General features: G+C 42.5%; 1 protein-coding gene across 1 annotated transcript in view; it reads right to left on the bottom strand.

Annotated features, from left to right (window-relative positions):
- The window catches only part of LOC133621242 (probable acyl-CoA dehydrogenase 6), a 109,217-nt gene that overhangs the window by 63,022 nt on the left and 29,299 nt on the right, over positions 1 to 16,896 (bottom strand). Inside the window, exon 2 of the mRNA XM_061983238.1 lies at positions 2,940 to 3,060. Within this exon, the coding sequence (XP_061839222.1) occupies positions 2,940 to 3,060 (121 nt within the window). The remainder of the gene's footprint in view (positions 1 to 2,939; positions 3,061 to 16,896) is intronic.

Raw genomic sequence — 16,896 nt, 5'->3', positions numbered from 1 at the left:
ACCGTGCGCCCTCCCCCACCCCACCCCACCCCCCCTCTGTGCGTCGGTTGAGGTGGGCGGGGTTTGGTAGCGGGGGTGTATAATGTATCCCGGAAGAGTTAGGGCTGCATGGGATTCTGGGTATTTGTCCTGTTGTGTTTATGTTGTGTTACGGTGCAGATGTTCTCCCGAAATGTGTTTGTCATTCTTGTTTGGTGTGGGTTCACAGTGTGGCGCATTATTAGTAAGAGTGTTAAAGTTTTTTTTGTAACCTGTGTGGTTGTTGACCAAGTATGCCTTGCTGTCACCTACGTGAGCAAGCGGAAGCGCCATCCAACGTGTGGCTGATCAGGTACGCTGGTTGTAGTGGGTGATATATGCTGTACCATGACGCTGACAAGCGCCATTAAAAAAAACCAGCGTGCCGCACCAGCGTTCAAATTCCATATAAAGGTGTGGGCAGCGTGTCTGAGACCCCTGGTTTATGCATAGCACAAAGCAAAAAAAAAACTTTGTATGTAGTGTTATTTAATTTTAAATTTCAAAACATTTTTGTGGCTCTCATTGTTTTCTATAATTTGTGAAACTGGTCAAAATGGCTCTTTGACTGGTAAAGGTTGCCGACCCCTGCCCTAGGGGAAACTGGGTAACACATGGCACACTGACAGAGCTTAAACTCTTGTTTCTATAACAATCTACAAGGTTAATACAGTTCGCTTCTCTTTTCCCCCCACAATTTATCTGCTTTCTTTTGCATTTCAAGTTATCATTACATATATGTATTGTTGCATTTGAACAACTGTATTGTTGATAATAGAAGTAAATTATTGGTATTATATATTATCAATGGTGATATTTCTATTGGTATTTGTATTGCTCCATTTGTAGTGTAATAACGTTCATTGTTATTTCTGTGTTATTAATATTTATTTCACTAACTGCTTCTTTGCTATCACTTTTACTATCATATTGGTACATATCCTATTTGCTGATGCTGTTATGTTGTTGTTGTTATTGTTGTCTCTTTGTCTTATCCCCCTCTTGTCCCTGCAATTTCCCCCTCTATGTCTTCCCTTTTCTCTCTTCCGGTTGCACCAAATAATAATAATAATCCATTTGATAAAGTCAAATACAAATAAGGCAACAAGAGAAGCATCCCACACTTTTTCTTTTGTAAAGCAAACCTGTACAGCTGATATGGGCATCTACAAACCCCGTTTCCATATGAGTTGGGAAATTGTGTTGGATGTAAATATAAACGGAATACAATGATTTGCAAATCATTTTCAACCCATATTCAGTTGAATATGCTACAAAGACAACATATTTGATGTTCAAACTCATAAACTTTATTTTTTTTTTGCAAATAATCATTAACTTTAGAATTTGATGCCAGCAACACGTGACAAAGAAGTTGGGAAAGGTGGCAATAAATACTGATAAAGTTGAGGAATGCTCATCAAACACTTATTTGGAACATCCCACAGGTGAACAGGCAAATTGGGAACAGGTGGGTGCCATGATTGAGTATAAAAGTAGATTCCATGAAATGCTCAGTCATTCACAAACAAGGATGGGGCGAGGGTCACCACTTTGTCAACAAATGCGTGAGCAAATTTTTGAACAGTTTAAGAAAAACCTTTCTCAACCAGCTATTGCAAGGAATTTAGGGATTTCACCATCTACGCTCCGTAATATCATCAAAGGGTTCAGAGAATGTGGAGAAATCACTGCACGTAAGCAGCTAAGCCCGTGACCTTCCATCCCTCAGGCGGTACTGCATCAACAAGCGACATCAGTGTGTAAAGGATATCACCACATGCGCTCAGGAACACTTCAGAAACCCACTGTCAGTAACTACAGTTGGTCGCTACATCTGTAAGTGCAAGCTAAAACTCTCCTATGCAAGGCGAAAACCGTTTATCAACAACGCCCAGAAACGCCGTCGGCTTCGCTGGGCCTGAGCTCATCTAAGATGGACTGATACAAAGTGGAAAAGTGTTCTGTGGTCTGACGAGTCCACATTTCAAATTGTTTTTGGAAACTGTGGACGTCGTGTCCTCCGGACCAAAGAGGAAAAGAACCATCCGGATTGTTATAGGCGCAAAGTGTAAAAGCCAGCATGTGTGATGGTATGGGGGTGTATTAGATCCCAAGACATGGGTAACTTACACATTTGTGAAGGCACCATTAATGCTGAAAGGTACATACTGGTTTTTGAGCAACATATGTTGCCATCCAAGCAACATTATCATGGACGCCCCTGCTTATTTCAGCAAGACATTGCCAAGCCACGTGTTACATCGACGTGGCTTCATAGTAAAAGAGTGCGGGTACTAGACTGGCCTGCCTGTAGTCCATACCTGTCTCCCATTGAAAATGTGTGGCGCATTATGAAGCCTAAAATAGCACAACGGAGACCCCCGGACTGTTGAACAACTTAAGCTGTACATCAAGCAAGAATGGGAAAGAATTCCACCTGAGAAGCTTCAAAAATGTGTCTCCTCAGTTCCCAAACGTTTACTCAGTGTTGTTAAAAGGAAAGGCCATGTAACACAGTGGTGAACATGCCCTTTACCAACTACTTTGGCACGTGTTGCAGCCATGAAATTCTAAGTTAATTATTATTTGCAAAAAAAAAATAAAGTTTATGAGTTTGAACATCAAATATGTTGTCTTTGTAGTGCATTCAATTGAATATGGGTTGAAAAGGATTTGCAAAACATTGTATTCCGTTTATATTTACATTTAACACAATTTCCCAACTCATATGGAAACAGGGTTTCCATAAAAAAGTATAAAAAGAAAAAAGAAATGAAAAAAAGATGTCAGAAAAGACGAAATTCATCATAACTCGTCATTAATTTGGACTCGCAGATAGTCCAAAATACTCTTGACAGCAACCCAGGCCTACGTTTAGATGCAGTCTTCACAGGGAAAGATAATAATGCACGTCTTACCGACTGGTTTGTTAACGCCAAGAAAACCAGCGTTTCCCAGGATCTTGAATACTTTATGAGCCGGAAACTTCCCCTCTGCTTCCCACTGATCGACAAACGGGTTAATCTCCTGCTCGATGATCTGTAGAAGAGACACGGATTTCTGTAAATACACAACATTTGTTATATCTTCATGAATATGTGTACATAAGCTTAACAAGAAACGGTCCCGCTGCTATCTTTACACGTCCCCAAACTCAAGCGAATCTACAATAGAGGAAAATAATGACCAGAGGTGGGTAAAGTAGCCAGAAATTGTACTCAAGTAAGAGTACTGTTACTTTAGAGATTTATTACTCAAGTAAAAGTAAGGAGTAGTCACCCAAATATTTACTTGAGTAAAAGTAAAAAGTATGTTGTGAAAAAACTACTCAAGTACTGAGTAACTGATGAGTAACATACACACACATATCATATACATATATATATATATATATACATACACATACACACATATATATACATAAACACACACACATATATATATATATATATATATATATATACACACACACATATATATATATACAGTATATAATTTATATGTATTTATTTTGCCGTTTTTGTTTACATGTTAAAGGTGTTTTAATGAATATACATGCATGTTTAACACATATAGATTCCTTTCTTTCATGAAGACAAGAATATAAGTTGGTGTATTACCTGATTCTGATGACTTGCATTGATTGTAATCAGGCAGTAGTGATGATAGCGTCCACGTTTTCAAATGGAGGAGAAAAAAAGTTCCTCCTTTCTGTCTAATACCACATGAAAGTGGTTGGTTTTTGGCATCTTATTTGTCCAGCTTCCATATTCGTTTTTATACACTTTACAAGAAATACATTGGCGGCAAGCTCCGTAGCTTGCTCGCTTGTTTGCGCTGGCTTTCGGAGACTCTTATTTTGAAAGCGCAGGCGCGATGGAGCGGCACTTTTATTGTGAAGACAGGAACTGTGCAGTCAGTCTTTAGGCTTGTGACGGGATGTACGGTTGAAATAAAAAATGGTCTTTTTTCCTTCACACTTTTGATTGATTGATTGGAACTTTTATTAGTAGATTGCACAGTACAGTGCATATTCCGTACAATTGACCACTAAATGGTAACACCCCAATAAGTTTTTCAACTTGTTTAAGTCAGGTCATGTGACCGCCTGGCTCTGTTTGATTGGTCCAACCTCACCAGTGACTGCATCTGATTGGTGGAACGGAGTCAAACGTCACCAGTGACTGCATTTCATTGGTGGAACGGAGTGAAACGTCACCAGTAACGCAGGCACTTTGAAGGTCTGTCTGACAGACCAAAACAAACAAAGCGTGCATTAACAGATCGATAAAAATTAGTAGCGAGTAGCGAGCTGAATGTAGATAAAAGTAGCGGAGTAAAAGTAGCGTTTCTTCTCTATAAATATACTCAAGTAAAAGTAAAAGTAAGTTGCATTAAAACTACTCTTAGAAGTACAGTTTATCCCAAAAGTTACTCAAGTAGATGTAACGGAGTAAATGTAGCGCGTTACTACCCACCTCTGATAATGACATGCAAAGGCAGTTTCACATACATGAGTTCCCTGCTGAGTGGCGCACATCTACACTTAAATCTATGTTATCCATGTCTAGCAGACGACTACAAAAGGTATTACAAACCAATGAATAGAGAGCAGCCTGGGAAAAAGGTGAATCTATAATGATAGCGGTGACAGCAAACATGGCTATTCCCCTTTGTGTACAGGTTTTAGAGGGGGGGGTGACATACATTATGCTAGAAGCAGATGAATGGTTTGGAGGGAATCCCAACCATGGACATTAAAGTGTAAATCACATGTGCTGGAGAAAAAACAAGACAGATGATGTAGGTAAGACCCCCAGAGCGGGGGTATAGTCAAACAAAAATGGGATGATGAGATTCAGGTGTGTGTCCATGAGAATTTATTTCCATTTGACTCAACATTCGCCAATTCTAGGTCATCCTAAAGATGTTTGGTGGGATTTAGCAGGGCTTGCACAGTGGGAGCATTTTACTCACATTTGCGACTAGAAATAGGCTGTGCGAATACCAATTTCAACCCTTTATTTGCATTTTGCTCCTAAAATAAATAAATAAATAAATAAATTACATTTATTTATTTATTTATTTATTTATTTATTATTTATCATTTATTTATTTATTTATTTATCATTTATTTATTTATCTAAAATAAATGAATCCAAAGTTGATCAAACCAGAGTAAAATGTTTGTGCATCTTTATGGCATGTTCTAAAAAATAAACCCATAACCAAATGGAGAAGTGATTGACGCGGAAATGTCACTGATCACTCGGTGTGGTCTGACGAGTCCCACATTTCAAATTGTTTTTGGAAACTGTGGACGTCGTGTCCTACGGAGCAAAGAAGGGAAAAAAAACGTCCGGATTGTTCTAGGCGCAGAGTGTAAAAGGCAGCATCTGTGATGGTATAGGGGTGTATTAGTGCCCAAAGCTTGTGTAACTTACACGCCATTAATTTAGGGATTTCACCATCTACGCTCCGTAATATCATCAAAGGGTTCAGAGAATCTGGAGATATCACTGCACGTAAGCAGCTAAACCCGTGACCTTCGATCCCTCAGGCTGTACTGCATCAACAAGTGACATCAGTGTGTAAAGGATATCACCACATGGGCTCAGGAACACTTCAGAAACCCACTGTCAGTAACTACAGTTGGTCGCTACATCTGTAAGTGCAAGTTAAAACTCTCCTATGCAAGGCGAAAAGCGTTTATCAACAACACCCGGAAACGCCGCCGGCTTCGCTGGGCCTGAGCTCATCTAAGATGGACTGATACAGAGTGGAAAAGTGTTCTGTGGTCTGACGAGTCCACATTTCAAATTGTTTTTTGGAAACTTTGGACCAAAGAGGAAACGAACCATCCGGATTGTTATAGGCCCAAGGTGTAAAAGCCAGCATGTGTGATGGTATGGGGGTGTATTAGTGCCCAAGACATGGGTAACTTACACATCTGTGAAGGCGCCATTAATGCTGAAAGGTACATACAGGTTTTGGAGCAACATATGTTGCCATCCAAGCAACGTTATCATGGACGCCCCTGCTTATTTCAGCAAGACAATGCCATAAAAGCGTACGCACAACTTAAATAGTCTTGATTGCGAAAACAAAGCAGGTGCGGGCAAGGCGTGACGCTGCTACAGGAGAACACCAACAAAACAGGAAAGGGTCACCAAAACAACAGCGCAAGACAGAAACTAAAGCACTACACACAGGAAACAACAACAAACTCAAAATAAGGCATGACAACCTGGTGGAGTTTCATTTTTTAACCTTTTCTGCTGGTGGTGTACCTCTGTATTTTTTTTTTAATGAAAAAAATGTGCCTTGGCTCAAAAAAGGTTGAAAAACACTGATATAGACAAGTGCCCAAAAATATATAATTATTGTAATTCCCCATTAATTCGGTGTCCAACTTTGAATAATCACAAAATGGTCAATATTTCCAAACTTCCCGAAGCTTAACTTCCCGGAAAGTTTCCGGAAATTTACCGGAAACCTTCCATCCCTTTGCGACCCCAATCGTGATACATCTAAGAGTTCCCCATTAATTCGGTGTCCAACTTTGAATAATCAAAAAATGGTCAATATTTCCAAACTTCCCGAGCTTAACTTCCCGGAAAGTTTCCGGAAATTTACCGGAAACCTTCCACCCCTTTGCGACCCCAATCGTGATACATCTAAGAGTTCCCCATTAATTCGGTGTCCAACTTTGAATAATCAAAAAATGGTCAATATTTCCAAACTTCCCGAAGCTTAACTTCCCGGAAAGTTTCCGGAAATTTACCGGAAACCTTCCACCCCTTTGCGACCCCAATCGTGATACATCTAAGAGTTCCCCATTAATTCGGTGTCCAACTTTGAATAATCGAAAAATGGTCAATATTTCCAAACTTCCCGAAGCTTAACTTCCCGGAAAGTTTCCGGAAATTTACCGGAAACCTTCCACCCCTTTGCGACCCCAATCGTGATACATCTAAGAGTTCCCCATTAATTCGGTGTCCAACTTTGAATAATCAAAAAATGGTCAATATTTCCAAACTTCCCGAGCTTAACTTCCCGGAAAGTTTCCGGAAATTTACCGGAAACCTTCCACCCCTTTGCGACCCCAATCGTGATACATCTAAGAGTTCCCCATTAATTCGGTGTCCAACTTTGAATAATCAAAAAATGGTCAATATTTCCAAACTTCCCGAAGCTTAACTTCCCGGAAAGTTTCCGGAAATTTACCGGAAACCTTCCACCCCTTTGCGACCCCAATCGTGATACATCTAAGAGTTCCCCATTAATTCGGTGTCCAACTTTGAATAATCGAAAAATGGTCAATATTTCCAAACTTCCCGAAGCTTAACTTCCCGGAAAGTTTCCGGAAATTTACCGGAAACCTTCCACCCCTTTGCGACCCCAATCGTGATACATCTAAGAGTTCCCCATTAATTCGGTGTCCAACTTTGAATAATCAAAAAATGGTCAATATTTCCAAACTTCCCGAAGCTTAACTTCCCGGAAAGTTTCCGGAAATTTACCGGAAACCTTCCATCCCTTTGCGACCCCAATCGTGATACATCTAAGAGTTCCCCATTAATTCGGTGTCCAACTTTGAATAATCAAAAAATGGTCAATATTTCCAAACTTCCCGAGCTTAACTTCCCGGAAAGTTTCCGGAAATTTACCGGAAACCTTCCACCCCTTTGCGACCCCAATCGTGATACATCTAAGAGTTCCCCATTAATTCGGTGTCCAACTTTGAATAATCAAAAAATGGTCAATATTTCCAAACTTCCCGAAGCTTAACTTCCCGGAAAGTTTCCGGAAATTTACCGGAAACCTTCCACCCCTTTGCGACCCCAATCGTGATACATCTAAGAGTTCCCCATTAATTCGGTGTCCAACTTTGAATAATCGAAAAATGGTCAATATTTCCAAACTTCCCGAAGCTTAACTTCCCGGAAAGTTTCCGGAAATTTACCGGAAACCTTCCACCCCTTTGCGACCCCAATCGTGATACATCTAAGAGTTCCCCATTAATTCGGTGTCCAACTTTGAATAATCAAAAAATGGTCAATATTTCCAAACTTCCCGAGCTTAACTTCCCGGAAAGTTTCCGGAAATTTACCGGAAACCTTCCACCCCTTTGCGACCCCAATCGTGATACATCTAAGAGTTCCCCATTAATTCGGTGTCCAACTTTGAATAATCAAAAAATGGTCAATATTTCCAAACTTCCCGAAGCTTAACTTCCCGGAAAGTTTCCGGAAATTTACCGGAAACCTTCCACCCCTTTGCGACCCCAATCGTGATACATCTAAGAGTTCCCCATTAATTCGGTGTCCAACTTTGAATAATCGAAAAATGGTCAATATTTCCAAACTTCCCGAAGCTTAACTTCCCGGAAAGTTTCCGGAAATTTACCGGAAACCTTCCACCCCTTTGCGACCCCAATCGTGATACATCTAAGAGTTCCCCATTAATTCGGTGTCCAACTTTGAATAATCAAAAAATGGTCAATATTTCCAAACTTCCCGAAGCTTAACTTCCCGGAAAGTTTCCGGAAATTTACCGGAAACCTTCCATCCCTTTGCGACCCCAATCGTGATACATCTAAGAGTTCCCCATTAATTCGGTGTCCAACTTTGAATAATCAAAAAATGGTCAATATTTCCAAACTTCCCGAGCTTAACTTCCCGGAAAGTTTCCGGAAATTTACCGGAAACCTTCCACCCCTTTGCGACCCCAATCGTGATACATCTAAGAGTTCCCCATTAATTCGGTGTCCAACTTTGAATAATCAAAAAATGGTCAATATTTCCAAACTTCCCGAAGCTTAACTTCCCGGAAAGTTTCCGGAAATTTACCGGAAACCTTCCACCCCTTTGCGACCCCAATCGTGATACATCTAAGAGTTCCCCATTAATTCGGTGTCCAACTTTGAATAATCGAAAAATGGTCAATATTTCCAAACTTCCCGAAGCTTAACTTCCCGGAAAGTTTCCGGAAATTTACCGGAAACCTTCCACCCCTTTGCGACCCCAATCGTGATACATCTAAGAGTTCCCCATTAATTCGGTGTCCAACTTTGAATAATCAAAAAATGGTCAATATTTCCAAACTTCCCGAGCTTAACTTCCCGGAAAGTTTCCGGAAATTTACCGGAAACCTTCCACCCCTTTGCGACCCCAATCGTGATACATCTAAGAGTTCCCCATTAATTCGGTGTCCAACTTTGAATAATCAAAAAATGGTCAATATTTCCAAACTTCCCGAAGCTTAACTTCCCGGAAAGTTTCCGGAAATTTACCGGAAACCTTCCATCCCTTTGCGACCCCAATCGTGATACATCTAAGAGTTCCCCATTAATTCGGTGTCCAACTTTGAATAATCGAAAAATGGTCAATATTTCCAAACTTCCCGAAGCTTAACTTCCCGGAAAGTTTCCGGAAATTTACCGGAAACCTTCCACCCCTTTGCGACCCCAATCGTGATACATCTAAGAGTTCCCCATTAATTCGGTGTCCAACTTTGAATAATCAAAAAATGGTCAATATTTCCAAACTTCCCGAAGCTTAACTTCCCGGAAAGTTTCCGGAAATTTACCGGAAACCTTCCACCCCTTTGCGACCCCAATCGTGATACATCTAAGAGTTCCCCATTAATTCGGTGTCCAACTTTGAATAATCAAAAAATGGTCAATATTTCCAAACTTCCCGAGCTTAACTTCCCGGAAAGTTTCCGGAAATTTACCGGAAACCTTCCACCCCTTTGCGACCCCAATCGTGATACATCTAAGAGTTCCCCATTAATTCGGTGTCCAACTTTGAATAATCAAAAAATGGTCAATATTTCCAAACTTCCCGAGCTTAACTTCCCGGAAAGTTTCCGGAAATTTACCGGAAACCTTCCACCCCTTTGCGACCCCAATCGTGATACATCTAAGAGTTCCCCATTAATTCGGTGTCCAACTTTGAATAATCAAAAAATGGTCAATATTTCCAAACTTCCCGAAGCTTAACTTCCCGGAAAGTTTCCGGAAATTTACCGGAAACCTTCCACCCCTTTGCGACCCCAATCGTGATACATCTAAGAGTTCCCCATTAATTCGGTGTCCAACTTTGAATAATCGAAAAATGGTCAATATTTCCAAACTTCCCGAAGCTTAACTTCCCGGAAAGTTTCCGGAAATTTACCGGAAACCTTCCACCCCTTTGGGACCCCAATCGTGATACATCTAAGAGTTCCCCATTAATTCGGTGTCCAACTTTGAATAATCAAAAAATGGTCAATATTTCCAAACTTCCCGAAGCTTAACTTCCCGGAAAGTTTCCGGAAATTTACCGGAAACCTTCCACCCCTTTGCGACCCCAATCGTGATACATCTAAGAGTTCCCCATTAATTCGGTGTCCAACTTTGAATAATCAAAAAATGGTCAATATTTCCAAACTTCCCGAAGCTTAACTTCCCGGAAAGTTTCCGGAAATTTACCGGAAACCTTCCATCCCTTTGCGACCCCAATCGTGATACATCTAAGAGTTCCCCATTAATTCGGTGTCCAACTTTGAATAATCAAAAAATGGTCAATATTTCCAAACTTCCCGAGCTTAACTTCCCGGAAAGTTTCCGGAAATTTACCGGAAACCTTCCACCCCTTTGCGACCCCAATCGTGATACATCTAAGAGTTCCCCATTAATTCGGTGTCCAACTTTGAATAATCAAAAAATGGTCAATATTTCCAAACTTCCCGAGCTTAACTTCCCGGAAAGTTTCCGGAAATTTACCGGAAACCTTCCACCCCTTTGCGACCCCAATCGTGATACATCTAAGAGTTCCTCATTAATTCGGTGTCCAACTTTGAATCATCAAAAAATGGTCAATATTTCCAAACTTCCCGAGCTTAACTTCCCGGAAAGTTTCCGGAAATTTACCGGAAACCTTCCACCCCTTTGCGACCCCAATCGTGATACATCTAAGAGTTCCCCATTAATTCGGTGTCCAACTTTGAATCATCAAAAAATGGTCAATATTTCCAAACTTCCCGAGCTTAACTTCCCGGAAAGTTTCCGGAAATTTACCGGAAACCTTCCACCCCTTTGCGACCCCAATCGTGATACATCTAAGAGTTCCCCATTAATTCGGTGTCCAACTTTGAATAATCAAAAAATGGTCAATATTTCCAAACTTCCCGAAGCTTAACTTCCCGGAAAGTTTCCGGAAATTTACCGGAAACCTTCCATCCCTTTGCGACCCCAATCGTGATACATCTAAGAGTTCCCCATTAATTCGGTGTCCAACTTTGAATAATCAAAAAATGGTCAATATTTCCAAACTTCCCGAAGCTTAACTTCCCGGAAAGTTTCCGGAAATTTACCGGAAACCTTCCATCCCTTTGCGACCCCAATCGTGATACATCTAAGAGTTCCCCATTAATTCGGTGTCCAACTTTGAATAATCAAAAAATGGTCAATATTTCCAAACTTCCCGAGCTTAACTTCCCGGAAAGTTTCCGGAAATTTACCGGAAACCTTCCACCCCTTTGCGACCCCAATCGTGATACATCTAAGAGTTCCCCATTAATTCGGTGTCCAACTTTGAATAATCAAAAAATGGTCAATATTTCCAAACTTCCCGAAGCTTAACTTCCCGGAAAGTTTCCGGAAATTTACCGGAAACCTTCCACCCCTTTGCGACCCCAATCGTGATACATCTAAGAGTTCCCCATTAATTCGGTGTCCAACTTTGAATAATCGAAAAATGGTCAATATTTCCAAACTTCCCGAAGCTTAACTTCCCGGAAAGTTTCCGGAAATTTACCGGAAACCTTCCACCCCTTTGCGACCCCAATCGTGATACATCTAAGAGTTCCCCATTAATTCGGTGTCCAACTTTGAATAATCAAAAAATGGTCAATATTTCCAAACTTCCCGAGCTTAACTTCCCGGAAAGTTTCCGGAAATTTACCGGAAACCTTCCACCCCTTTGCGACCCCAATCGTGATACATCTAAGAGTTCCCCATTAATTCGGTGTCCAACTTTGAATAATCAAAAAATGGTCAATATTTCCAAACTTCCCGAAGCTTAACTTCCCGGAAAGTTTCCGGAAATTTACCGGAAACCTTCCATCCCTTTGCGACCCCAATCGTGATACATCTAAGAGTTCCCCATTAATTCGGTGTCCAACTTTGAATAATCGAAAAATGGTCAATATTTCCAAACTTCCCGAAGCTTAACTTCCCGGAAAGTTTCCGGAAATTTACCGGAAACCTTCCACCCCTTTGCGACCCCAATCGTGATACATCTAAGAGTTCCCCATTAATTCGGTGTCCAACTTTGAATAATCAAAAAATGGTCAATATTTCCAAACTTCCCGAAGCTTAACTTCCCGGAAAGTTTCCGGAAATTTACCGGAAACCTTCCACCCCTTTGCGACCCCAATCGTGATACATCTAAGAGTTCCCCATTAATTCGGTGTCCAACTTTGAATAATCAAAAAATGGTCAATATTTCCAAACTTCCCGAGCTTAACTTCCCGGAAAGTTTCCGGAAATTTACCGGAAACCTTCCACCCCTTTGCGACCCCAATCGTGATACATCTAAGAGTTCCCCATTAATTCGGTGTCCAACTTTGAATAATCAAAAAATGGTCAATATTTCCAAACTTCCCGAGCTTAACTTCCCGGAAAGTTTCCGGAAATTTACCGGAAACCTTCCACCCCTTTGCGACCCCAATCGTGATACATCTAAGAGTTCCCCATTAATTCGGTGTCCAACTTTGAATAATCAAAAAATGGTCAATATTTCCAAACTTCCCGAAGCTTAACTTCCCGGAAAGTTTCCGGAAATTTACCGGAAACCTTCCACCCCTTTGCGACCCCAATCGTGATACATCTAAGAGTTCCCCATTAATTCGGTGTCCAACTTTGAATAATCGAAAAATGGTCAATATTTCCAAACTTCCCGAAGCTTAACTTCCCGGAAAGTTTCCGGAAATTTACCGGAAACCTTCCACCCCTTTGGGACCCCAATCGTGATACATCTAAGAGTTCCCCATTAATTCGGTGTCCAACTTTGAATAATCAAAAAATGGTCAATATTTCCAAACTTCCCGAAGCTTAACTTCCCGGAAAGTTTCCGGAAATTTACCGGAAACCTTCCACCCCTTTGCGACCCCAATCGTGATACATCTAAGAGTTCCCCATTAATTCGGTGTCCAACTTTGAATAATCAAAAAATGGTCAATATTTCCAAACTTCCCGAAGCTTAACTTCCCGGAAAGTTTCCGGAAATTTACCGGAAACCTTCCATCCCTTTGCGACCCCAATCGTGATACATCTAAGAGTTCCCCATTAATTCGGTGTCCAACTTTGAATAATCAAAAAATGGTCAATATTTCCAAACTTCCCGAGCTTAACTTCCCGGAAAGTTTCCGGAAATTTACCGGAAACCTTCCACCCCTTTGCGACCCCAATCGTGATACATCTAAGAGTTCCCCATTAATTCGGTGTCCAACTTTGAATAATCAAAAAATGGTCAATATTTCCAAACTTCCCGAGCTTAACTTCCCGGAAAGTTTCCGGAAATTTACCGGAAACCTTCCACCCCTTTGCGACCCCAATCGTGATACATCTAAGAGTTCCCCATTAATTCGGTGTCCAACTTTGAATCATCAAAAAATGGTCAATATTTCCAAACTTCCCGAGCTTAACTTCCCGGAAAGTTTCCGGAAATTTACCGGAAACCTTCCACCCCTTTGCGACCCCAATCGTGATACATCTAAGAGTTCCCCATTAATTCGGTGTCCAACTTTGAATCATCAAAAAATGGTCAATATTTCCAAACTTCCCGAGCTTAACTTCCCGGAAAGTTTCCGGAAATTTACCGGAAACCTTCCACCCCTTTGCGACCCCAATCGTGATACATCTAAGAGTTCCCCATTAATTCGGTGTCCAACTTTGAATAATCAAAAAATGGTCAATATTTCCAAACTTCCCGAAGCTTAACTTCCCGGAAAGTTTCCGGAAATTTACCGGAAACCTTCCACCCCTTTGCGACCCCAATCGTGATACATCTAAGAGTTCCCCATTAATTCGGTGTCCAACTTTGAATAATCAAAAAATGGTCAATATTTCCAAACTTCCCGAGCTTAACTTCCCGGAAAGTTTCCGGAAATTTACCGGAAACCTTCCACCCCTTTGCGACCCCAATCGTGATACATCTAAGAGTTCCCCATTAATTCGGTGTCCAACTTTGAATAATCAAAAAATGGTCAATATTTCCAAACTTCCCGAGCTTAACTTCCCGGAAAGTTTCCGGAAATTTACCGGAAACCTTCCACCCCTTTGCGACCCCAATCGTGATACATCTAAGAGTTCCCCATTAATTCGGTGTCCAACTTTGAATAATCAAAAAATGGTCAATATTTCCAAACTTCCCGAAGCTTAACTTCCCGGAAAGTTTCCGGAAATTTACCGGAAACCTTCCATCCCTTTGCGACCCCAATCGTGACACATCTAAGAGTTCCCCATTAATTCGGTGTCCAACTTTGAATAATCAAAAAATGGTCAATATTTCCAAACTTCCCGAGCTTAACTTCCCGGAAAGTTTCCGGAAATTTACCGGAAACCCCTTTGCGACCCCAATTGTGATACATCTAAGAGTTGAAATTATAATTTCCCCCACCTTTGTAGCAAGTGGGCGGATTGACTGTATTTTCTTCTCCACAGGTCAAGAAGCGTAAGGTCAAAGCTAACAGCATCATGTTCGCTGGTACACCAATCCTATCACACCATTGACTCACTAAGTAGGATGACACAATGGATTATACACAACTTTCTACTGAATTTTTACATACTCTTCAACTATGAGAGGGCTTCAGCGGCAAAGTGGCGCCACGACTCAATTCGGCTTTGGTTCTGAGTCATGCACCGAAGTCTGATTGCCAGGAGTGGAGAGCAGGCCGACAACGGGCTTTAATAACCTTTGAAACAGGTGAACTTTGGAGCGGTGACTCATTTTAGGGATCGGGAAGTCGTTCACAGCTGGTAAAGTGCTTTCGAAATGACCAACCTATTGAGACGCTCCTAAGGGACTATTTCTGTGAACACTCAGGACCCAAAGTATAGACTGTTCTGCTCGACCTGGTGTTGACGGAGGAAGTCCGTATTGAATGTCAGTTTAGGGAGTTTTTATTTCAATTTTGAACGGTATTGAAACTGACTAAATATAAAATTACAAAGGGAGTTTCCTGTGGTGTCAACTTTTTGTCCTGTTACGCGCCCCCGGCAATGGGGGTGGCGGGCAGGTAAGCTGCGCGGGCGGAGCGCGCGGAGTGACCCCTGTTACGAGCCCCCGGCCACGGGGGTGGCGGGCAGGTAAGCTGCTTACCTGCTGCGCGTGACGCCGGCCGCGGCGAAGGCGGACGAGGCGGGGTGTCGTGCGGTGGGCGCGGTGGTGACACTGGACGTGCGTCGGGCCCTTCTCGCGGATCGCCTCAGCTACGGCTCCCGGTGGGGCCCTCTCGGGGGAAGGGGCCTCGGTCCCGGACCCCGGCGAGGCGTCCCTTCTCCGCTCCGTAAAAGTGTCCATCTCTTTTTTTTTCTTCTTCTTCTGTTGTGGCATATGCTGCAGGTGCCTGCTGGTTTTTCGTATGTGGGTAACAACATTTAACTATGTATATATATTTCCCAATTGGTTTAACTGCCACCCGCCTGAATCTATTTAAAATCTAATTTTTTTTTATTTCAACCGCCCGAACCGCGGATAATCCGCGGACTCCGCGGTTGTGTCCGCAAACCACGCATCTCTAATGTGCACTGACTAGTGATGATATTGTACCATCCATCCATCCATCTTCTTCCGCTTATCCGAGGTCGGGTCGCGGGGGCAGCAGCCTAAGCAGGGAAGCCCAGACTTCCCTCTCCCCAGCCACTTCGTCCAGCTCCTCCCGGGGGATCCCGAGGCGTTCCCAGGCCAGCCGGGAGACATAGTCTTCCCAACGTGTCCTGGGTCTTCCCCGTGGCCTCCTACCGGTCGGACGTGCCCTAAACACCTTCCTAGGGAGGCGTTCGGGTGGCATCCTGACCAGATACCCGAACCACCTCATCTGGCTCCTCTCCATGTGGAGGAGCAGCGGCTTTACTTTGAGTTCCTCTCGGATGGCAGAGCTTCTCACCCTATCTCTAAGGGAGAACCCCAAACTCATTTGGGCCGCTTGTACCCGTGATCTTGTCCTTTCGGTCATAACCCAACGCTCATGACCATAGGTGAGGATGGGAACGCAGATCGACCGGTAAATTGAGTGCTTTGCCTTCCGGCTCAGCTAATTCTTCACCACAACGGATCGATACAGCGTCCGCATTACTGAAGACGCTGCACCGATCCGCCTGTCGATCTCACGATCCACTCTTCCCTCACTCGTGGACAAGACTCCGAGGTAGTTGAACTCCTCCACTTGGGGCAGGGTCTCCTCCCCAACCGGGCGAGAACCATGGACTCGGACTTGGAGCCAGATTGTGCCAATTCTCAAGGATCCAATATCGGTGTATCGTAATCTGAACACTCCAACTAAAACATGACAGTCTCATTGGCAGTGGGTAATCAATATGAATGTACGAAATGTTCCATGTCGGGATTTAAGTCAATCAATCTTTGAATTCTGTCACATTTTCCCTGACTAATGTGTTTCTCTGCTAAATAACTCTCATTCATTAGTACAGTGAATAAGGCAGGGGTCAGCAACCCGCGGCTCCGGAGCCGCATGCGGCTCTTTGATCACTCTGATGCGGCTCAGCTGCATACTTGCCGACCCCCTTTTCCGGGAGGTTTTCGGATTTCAGTGCCTCTCCGGGGCAAACATTCTCCGATTTTCACCCGGACAACAATATTG

This window comes from Nerophis lumbriciformis, linkage group LG21, assembly GCF_033978685.3.
Source record: "Nerophis lumbriciformis linkage group LG21, RoL_Nlum_v2.1, whole genome shotgun sequence".
Taxonomy (NCBI): Eukaryota; Metazoa; Chordata; class Actinopteri; order Syngnathiformes; family Syngnathidae; genus Nerophis; species Nerophis lumbriciformis.
The sequence above is the reverse complement of the archived record's forward strand: the minus strand, read 5'-3'. Positions and strand labels throughout refer to the sequence as shown.